This window comes from Triticum aestivum, chromosome 6B (assembly GCF_018294505.1).
Source record: "Triticum aestivum cultivar Chinese Spring chromosome 6B, IWGSC CS RefSeq v2.1, whole genome shotgun sequence".
NCBI classification, from domain to species: domain Eukaryota; kingdom Viridiplantae; phylum Streptophyta; class Magnoliopsida; order Poales; family Poaceae; genus Triticum; species Triticum aestivum.
Window position 1 is genome coordinate 18309047 of NC_057810.1, and position 9805 is coordinate 18318851.

General features: G+C 47.5%; 1 protein-coding gene across 1 annotated transcript; it reads right to left on the bottom strand.

The window, feature by feature from the left end:
- Positions 1-871: 871 nt before the first annotated feature.
- LOC123138637 (transcription termination factor MTERF8, chloroplastic-like) lies at positions 872-2144 on the bottom strand. Its single transcript, XM_044558584.1, has one exon. The coding sequence runs from the start codon at positions 2142-2144 to the stop codon at positions 1044-1046; it is 1101 nt and encodes a 366-aa protein (XP_044414519.1). The 3' UTR covers positions 872-1043.
- Between the last annotated feature and the right edge of the window lie 7661 nt (positions 2145-9805).

Here is a 9805-nt window from a genome sequence, read left to right on the forward strand (position 1 = left end):
CCAAAAAGGATGGTATTTAATACCAAATTAAGATGCCCTCATTATCTGTACAGATCAAGGAAAATAGTAGTGTGTTATACAAAATAGCGCCACCCCTTAAATTACGCTATTCGCGTGCTATAATGCGCTATAGTGTGATCTCTACACACTATAACATGCTATTAGCAGCGCTATAGCGCGTTATTTTTTTTTAGTGATATATATAGTGCTACTATGGAATAAAATTAGCTAAAGAATATGGAAAAAATTAACACGGTAATGTCATAATGCTTTTTAAGGTTACCATGACATAAGTTCCCTTATTGTATGAAATGCTCTTTTTCAGCACTATACCATACAAGCATCGATTTGCTTCTCTGGTATGACTACCAGGGCATTTTTGAAATATCTGTTACGCAGTGATATACAAGTAAGCAGTCAATATAATGCTACTAACCTACTACTCAACTATCCAGTTTCGAGATCAGATGCCCCAAGAAAAGTATCAGCCATTATGCTCCAAAAATACATGAGACAAATAAAGAAATAAACTGATACAATCTACTAGTAAACAAGGGCCTGCTTTAATAATACTAGTAATATCTCATAAACAAAAATGCTGCAGGAAGAGCGAATGGTTTCAGCTTAGAAGAACTATATCAATTAACCAAGAAACTAGATCAAAATTGCATCCTTGGCATTGATGCACATTGCGGCCAACTAGACACCAACAAATCCAAAATTGTTTCCAGCAGAAAAAGAAGTCCAAAATTTTCATCCAAAGGAAAGTGTGATACACGTCTTATCATTTTCATGGCCATAATGAGAACATTCTTTCATGGAAAGATATATGGACTATTGCATTGAAAACTGCAATGGTCATTTTAGAACAAAAAAGATATAGAGTGTGCAGAAATACTACTCATGGATGCTTCAAAGCATCTACACTCTCTTAGTTCCAATATGTGTGGCAATATGACACGGAGAACAAGTTCATGGCAGTGCGATGTTTTCTTCGGTACTGAATGAGATAATGAACACACCCTTTTCATGCCGGTCTTGGTTCATGTAAAACTGAATCTGGCGGGCACTTCCCCTCTGCAAGCGATTGCATAGTCTTCACCGAGGTGGGGTGCAGCTTCCTTGTGAGGACATATGAACTTCTCCATGAATACCTTCTCGCTGATATTGAGTGTATTATAGTAGCCCCGGTCCCGATCTACCAATCCATTTTCCTTGAGAAACTTTACAGCGTAGTACCGGGGCCTGACCCGGCCCTCTAGGCTGTAACCAAGCATTACTGGACGATGAGCATTGTAGGCTGGTTCCAGCCCCACCTCAGAGATGAGGAACTCAGACTTGCGCTGCAGCGATTCCTTGGACCTATTAAGCAATGTTGGAAATTTAGAAACAGCCATGCCTACCTCAGCATCCGTCCACCCAAACGTGTTCTTCAAGTGCTCCACCCTTGTTCTAATTTCCTCCTCGCTGTGAAATGAAACAGCATGCAGCGCATGCTTGAACATCACACAGTCTCGGGGCACACCTATGTTTTCAGTACATCTCACCAATGCCTGGAGATGCTTTGGGTTGGCGGTGAACATCTTGGGTCTTTGGATGCATAACTTAGCAATATGGTAATCCCGTAACCCACACTCTCGCAGGTACGCGACATTGGGCTTGACCACCCGGAAGAGGTTCTCCGACGAGCTGAAGAGGCGCAGGTAGTACCGCAGACTGGAGACGATAGATTTTTCGCGGAATTTGTGGGCGGCGAGCGAGGCAAGGCGCGCGATGTCGGAACGCGATAAGCCGAGGCCAGAGAGCCCGACGACCACAGGCGCCAAGGTTCTCTCCACGCTGGCGCAGAGGAGATGCGGGTCCCTGGCGACGACCGCGGCGATATCGGGGCTGCAGAGGCCGAGGCCAGAGAGGAAGGCGAGGACGGCATCGGCATTAGTTGGGGACTTGAGGTGGGAGAGCTTGGCGGAGGCCATGATGGCCTGTGATCTGGTGAGACCGCAGGTGGAGACGAGGTAGTCCTGCACATCAAAGCTAGGGCTTGTGGAAATGGCGGGCGGTGTGGCGGAGAGGAGGCGGCGGACAGGGGATGCGGGAGAAGAAGATGGGAGATGGGCGAGGATGGAGCTTCGCAGAAGGAGCATGGTGCCGACTAAGGATGGTGACTCCGCAAGATTTTAGCAGACCAGTTTTCATCAGAGGATTTTTAGCAAAGCCAGTTTTCGTTAGTTTTTCTGTTTGGATTGGTAAACACGTTATGCAGTTTTGAGTTGTTGTTCCTTCACAACCGGCGTTACACTTGCACACGGTGGCATCTATATATGCGGTGTTTTTGTTCCCGCGGACATGACCATGGAGAAGACGTCTACTTCGTCGAACCTTGCCGGCGGAGCTCACCATCTCTCATCTCTTGCCGCAGTTCATCGCCGTTCGTACTAGCCTCCAGCATCATCTCGTTGATGCCGTCGAGCTCCACCTTGTCATTCTCACGGTTGGAAGGTGCCAGCGGCCGGACATGGCCGTGGCCACCGACATGAACGACGAACAAAAAAAGGGCGCTCATAATTGGCGATCGTTCCCAGGGGAGGGAAGCCCTGGCAAACGACTCGTTCCCAAGAGGGGTACGATCCAGCCAAACAATTGGGCCAAAAAAAAACATCTTCCTGTGACATTAAGAATAAAAATGCCATTATCCGAAATGATATACATTTTCTTTGTCATAACAAAAAAACAAAACAAGAGGAAAGAAATGCCATGATCCACTAAAAATACAATGATGTCGATGAGGAAGTAAAATGACATAGGGTCCACCACAGGGAAAGCGCTAAGGCGGTTGGGGGCAACCGCAAGGCGATCGTGCTCCAGCACTAGGGCTAGGGTTTTTCTGCTGGGGGTGGAGAGATTCTGACGGCAGCTGGGTCTGCGACGGCGCAGCCTAGACGCAGGTCGGGGACGCTATCCTCTGCCAGGGGCGGAGCCAATGGCGGAGAGGGCGAGTGGACGGGCAATTGCCGCCATGGGGAAACAGGCGATCCCGGACTCGACGACGGCGGTGGCGGAGGCCACTCCGATGAAGAAGGCCGGGGATTCTGCAAGCTGGAGAGCATCCAAGGCTCCGGCCGAGTGCAAGACCCCAGACCCGGCGGCAAGCCTTTCAGCAAGGATGGGCGGGATGGTTTTCCTAGACAAGGAAGGCGACGGACTCATTTTCGAAGAGACGAATCAATCTATTCCCAAGGCTTCAAGATGGTCGGCTGTTGGCAAGGTATGCTCGGCAAAACCTCTGAAGAAATCGGTGCTGGAGAGAACCATGCCCCGGGCTTGGGGTTTACACAAGGAGGCGAAATTCATAGATATGGGATCCAATATTTTTGTGGTACACTTTGGTTCAGAGGGCGATGGGAGACATGTGCTCAACAATGGGCCTTGGCAGTTTGATTTCTCTGTGTTGATCATGAAAGACTATGAAGGAGGTGTGAGGCCATCGGAGATGGTGTTTGATAAGATTGATACCTGGGTTAAGGTGTGTGATTTACCACCGGACAAAAGGACTAAAAAGTTTGGGAGGGCTTTGGGCAACTGGCTTGGAACAGTGGTGAAAGTGGACGCGGATAGTGATGGTATTGCCCGGGGTCAGAATCTTCGAGTTCAGATGACAATCTCAATTTATGAGCCATTAATCCGTTGTTTCAACTTGAAGAAGTCCAAAGATGATGCGGAAGGGACATGGTATGACTTTCACTATGAGAAGATTCCGCACTTCTGTTTTGACTACGGATGACTTGTGCATTTGGGTGGTGTGTGTAATCAACCGTGATGATCCCTCTGTTCATTGGGGGGTGGGGGGGGGGGGGGGGGGGGGGGGGGGTGGCTGCGCGCTTCGCCGGGGAAAAATAATCCTAGGAAAGATGGTTCAACAAGTGGAGCGGCTAGTAGTAGCAACAGCTTTGCGAGCTCGCAGGGAACGGAGGGGGTTGTAGCAAAGAAAGACTACCCACGTATGAGAGATCTCCCTACCAGGAGAAACTTATCCTCTAACTTCACCACTTCTGCAACAGTCCGCACTGGCGGCATTGTTCAGAGATCAGGAGAGGACAGACATACTCATTCGCAGCAGGGCAATCTGCGGCAGGGATTGGAATCCAAAAAGGAGAGAGATTTGAGAGAGAAGTTGATTGAGCAGAATAGGTATCGGCATAGAGAAGCCGGCTGGGAACCTAACTATGACAGGAGGGGCAATGGCCATCTATATGGACGGGACTATGATGCATGTGAGGAGAGCACCCGGGTCATCGGGCATATGCTATTGACAAAGTGGGTACACCCGCTATGCATGGAAGATTCGGTATGCATGAGGAGAGGAGGAGACGTAAGGGTCACTATGTGAGGAAACCCAGAATCGGGACGGAATACATGCAGGCTAGCTCTTCTCATTCGATGATGGATGAGGATAGTAGGAAAAGGAGACCAAAGCAAATGTGGGTTGCAAAGGGAGACATTGATAGACAGGGAACAAGTGATGTGTTCATTCGTGATACAAGGCGCAAGACGTCTTCAGTGTTTGATCGCATCATTGAGAAAGATGATGGAGCGGCGGACCCCGAGAGCTGGGGCCGCTGAGAGCAATGAATCTCCTTGCCTGGAACTGTCGAGGACTAGCGTTGGACTAGACAGTTGACGAACTCAGAGACCTGACACGATCCCACAACCCAGCGGTGGTGTTCTTGAGTGAGACCAAGAAGAAGGCTAGGGCGATGGAGAAATTAAAGTGGAGCCTCGGCTTCAAGGAGGGGGTGGCTGTTGACTGTAAGGGCAAGAGTGGTGGCACGGCGCTATGGTGGAGAGACAGTGTGCAAGTGATAGTCCGCCATGGTGTCAATACTTTATTGATGTCGCGGTTGTATTTGAAGGAAGGACCTGTAGGATCACTAGATTCTACAGCGAACCAAAAACGGAGCTCAGATCAAAGTCATGGGAAGCGCTTCGGTACCTTAGAAGGCAAGATGATTAGCCATGGATTGTTCTAGGTGACTTTAACGAGGCTCTTCTCCTGACAGAGCAGCATGGTGGCAACTTGCGAAGCTTCGCGCAAATGGACGATTTTAGGGAGTGTTCGGCTGATTGTGGCTTGGCTGATATGGGATTTTTTGGACACCCTTTTACGTGGGATAACAGAAGGGAGGGGGCAGACAACATCCAAGTCAGATTGGACAGGGAGGTGTGCAACGACCACTAGTAGAAAAACACCTAATAGTCCCGGTTCGTAAGGACCTTTAGTCCCGGTTCATGAACCGGGACTAATGGGCCGTTACTAATACCTTCACCCATTAGTCCCGGTTCAAACAAGAACCGGGACCAATGTGCCTCCACGTGGCCCTGTGCGCCGAGCCCAGTCGGGGGTCCTTTGGTCCTGGTTGGCGGCACCAACCGGGACCAAAAAGCATCCACGCGTCAGCATTCCATTGGTTGGGGTTTTTGTTATTTTTTTGAAAGGAGGGGGGGGGGGGATTGGGGGTTTTGGGGGGTTAATTTACGTGTTTCATATATTGTGTTAGCTAGCTAATTAATAGAGAGAAGTGTCCTCTCTTATGTCCGTGCTTGGTCGACTCTACGTACTATATATACATAAGTGATCGAGAGAACCATTCAGTACAGAAGTTCATGCATGCCGAGAGAAGTGATCGATCGACCTCTCTCCTTCACTAGTAGAAAAAGGGTCAAACGTGAAGCACATTAGTGCCGGTTTGTATTTGAGCCGGCACAAATGTATACATTAGTGCCGGTTCCAACGGCTAGCCGGGCCGCTCTCATTAGTACCGGTTCATGGCTAACCTTTAGCACCGGTTCGTGCCACGAACCGGTACTAATGAGAGTGGTGGCAGGATGTTGTCAGTCTGGGCCCCCTCCAGCACCTTTAGTACCGGTTCTTGGCACGAACCGGTACTAAAGGTCGTCCTACATAAACCCTTCGTCCACCCGAGCTCGCTCTGTTCTTCCCCTTTCCCCTCTCCTCTCTGTTCTTCCCCTCTTCCTCTCGAGCTCATCACACATTTTGCCCAAAATTTGTCAAGATTTGAAGGCCCCCATCCATTCAAATGATCACAAAGGTTAGCAACTTTGTCCTTTCATCTCTCATTGCTATATTAGCTCTTGCAATGCTTTATATAGTTATTAATTTGTGAGTTTAGTAATTTGGGAGGAAATATATATATGTGCTAGTATTTGATTTATATGCAATTTGAGGTTAAAATAACACTTAGTTTGCATATGTAGGTGTGGTTTACTTAGTGCCTTCTAAATCTCCGTCGTAACCACCGTCGATCGCCCGCACCGTCCCGTCGCCGGCACCACCTTGTGGTGAGCCTCTTGTTCATGAAATTTTATATAAAAAATTGATGTTTGTGTGATTTGGATATATAGTTACTCGTATAATAATTATCTTACCCGTACGTTGTTTGTTATACATAGTGCCATGGTTTTGATATCCGTCCCCGTCGGCCCTCGTCCTTGTTATGATTCGGATGTGGTATATTCTCTTTTAAAACTATTTGTTGCATTTCGTGTTTATGACAAATTATGCCCATCAAGTTGACATAGATATTTTTATCTAGGAGGTATGTGAACCGGAAATTCCAACCGACCCTATTGTCGAGAGGTTAAATTTAGTTGAAAGAGAAAACGAGTACTTGAAAGAAAAATTGAAAAGAATTGAGGGGGAGAAGATGGAATTGGAGTTGCATGTTGCCGATGTCGTCGATGATCACAAGATCAAGAAGGAGAAAATGCGCTTGAAGATTAGAAAGATTAGAAAATATGCCATCGATAGTGAGGCTTGGTATCATTATGCTGTTGGATCAATTGTTACCTTAGTTGCGATCTTGATCGCATTTGTTGTTGCATTTAAATGCTTTAGCTAGAGAGTTATTTGTTTGTTGCATTTAAGTGTTGTATGAACTTTATGTATGAACTTGTATTAATTTGGTCTATTCGGTGTTGTGTAATGAAGATGAGCCGGCAATGGATGTACGATGACCGATGCTCTCCCCAGTTCGTTGAGGGCGTGCATACTTTTCTGCTTGCGGCTGAGGCAAACAAGCGGGCGGATGGTTTTATGCCTTGTCCATGTGCTGGCTGTAAGAATGGTCGCAATTACTCTACGTCAAGAACCATTCACGTCCACCTGTTTGAGTCCGGTTTCATGCCCCACTATAATGTTTGGACCAAGCACGGAGAAAGAGGGGTTATGATGGAAGACAATGAAGAAGAAGAGGACGACGACAGCTATCCTGGCCATGGGTTCCCTGAATACGATGATACAACAATGGGGGAAGAAGCTGAGCCGGTAATGCGGGAAGAAGCTGAGCCGGCAATGCGGGAAGAAGCTGAAGAAGAGGCATCAGATGAGCCCGTTGATGATCTAGGTCGGGCCATTGCCGATGCAAAGAGAAACTGCGCAAGTGATTTGGAGAAGAAGAAGTTGCAGCGCATGTTAGAGGATCACAAAAAATTGTTGTACCCGAATTGCGTAGGTGACAAGAAAAAGCTGGGCACCACACTGGAATTGCTGCAATGGAAGGCAGAGAATGGTGTATCTGACAAGGGATTTGGAAAGTTGCTGGTAATGATAAAGGATATGCTTCCAAAGGACAACGAATTGCCCGAGAGTACGTACGAAGCAAAGAAGGCTGTCTGCCCTCTAGGGTTAGAGGTGCAGAAGATACATGCATGCCCTAATGATTGCATCCTCTACCGCGGTGAGTACGAGGATTTGAACGCTTGCCCGGTATGTGGTGCATTGCGCTATAAGATCAGCCGCGATGAGCATGGTGATGTCGAGGGCGAGCGCCCCAGGAAGAAGATTCCTGCCAAGGTGATGTGGTATTCTCCTATAATACCACGGTTGAAACGTTTGTTCCAAAACAAAGAGCATGCCAAGGCGATGCGATGGCACAGAGAAGACCGTAAGAAAGACGGAAAGTTGAGAGTACCCGCTGACGGGTCGCAGTGGAGAAAAATCGAAAGAAAGTACGGGAAGGAGTTTGCAGATGACGCAAGGAGCGTATGGTTTGGTCTAAGCGCAGATGGCATTAATCCTTTTGGGGAGCAGAGCAGCAACCATAGCACCTGGCCTGTGACTCTATGTTTGTATAACCTTCCTCCTTGGTTGTGCATGAAGCGGAAGTTCATTATGATGCCAGTGCTCATCCAAGGCCCTAAACAACCCGGCAACGACATTGATGTGTATCTAAGGCCATTAGTTGAAGAACTCTTACAACTGTGGAATGGAACAGGTGTACGTGCATGGGATGAGCACAAACAGGAAGAATTTGACCTAAAGGCATTGCTGTTCGTGACCATCAATGATTGGCCTGCTCTCAGTAACCTTTCAGGACAGACAAACAAGGGATACCACGGATGCACGCACTGTTTGGATGATACCGACAGTATATATTTGAATAGTTGTAAGAAGAATGTGTACCTGGGACATCGTCGATTTCTTCCGAGCAGGCATCCCGTAAGAAAGAAAGGCAAGCATTTCAAAGGTGAGGCGGATCACCGGACGAAGCCTCGCCACCGTACTGGTGCTGATGTACATGATATGGTCAAGGATTTGAAGGTGATATTTGGAAAGGGTCCTGGCGGACAATCTGTTCCAAAGGACGCTGACGGACGCGCACCCATGTGGAAGAAGAAATCTATATTTTGGGACCTGCCATATTGGAAAGACCTAGAGGTCCGCTCCGCAATCGACGTGATGCACGTGACGAAGAATCTTTGCGTGACCCTGCTTGGCTTCTTGGGCGTGTATGGGAAGACAAAAGATACACCTGAGGCACGGGAGGACCAGCAACGTATGCACGGAGAAGACGGCATACATCAGGGTCATGCAAGCTACGCTCTTACCAAAGAAGAGAAGGAAATCTTCTTTGAATGCCTGCTCAGTATTAAGGTACCGTCTGGCTTCTCGTCGAATATAAAGGGAATAATAAACATGGCAGAGAAAAAGTTCCAGAACCTAAAGTCTCATGACTGCCACGTGATTATGACGCAACTGCTTCCGGTTGCATTGAGGGGGCTTCTACCGGAAAACGTTCGATTAGCCATTGTGAAGCTATGTGCATTTCTCAATGCAATCTCTCAGAAGGTAATCGATCCAGAAATCATACCAAGGTTACAGAATGATTTGGTGCAATGTCTTGTCAGTTTCGAGTTGGTGTTCCCACCATCCTTCTTCAACATCATGACACACGTCCTAGTTCACCTGTGCCAAGAGATTAACGTTTTGGGTCCTGTATTTCTACACAATATGTTCCCCTTTGAGAGGTTCATGGGAGTCTTAAAGAAATATGTTCATAACCGTGCTAGGCCAGAAGGAAGCATCTCCAAGGGCCATCAAAATGAGGAGGTCATTGAGTTTTGTATTGACTTTATTCCTGACCTTAAGCCGATTGGTGTTCCTGAATCGCGGCATAAGGGCAGACTGGATGGAAAAGGCACGCTAGGAGGGGAACAAATAATATGTATGGACGGACATTCTCTCACTGAAGCACACTACACAGTTCTACAGAATTCCGCCTTGGTGGCTCCGTATATGGATGAACACAAGAATTTGCTACGCTCCAAACACCCGGAGCGGTCTGATGACTGGATTACACGTGAACAAACCAGGAGTTTCGCCAGCTGGTTGCAGACACGTACCATGCATGACACCTCTATTGAAGATGACCTGTACTTGCTGTCCCAGTTACCATCTTCGAATATAATGACTTTCAAAGGGTACGAGATAAATGGTAATACATTTTAC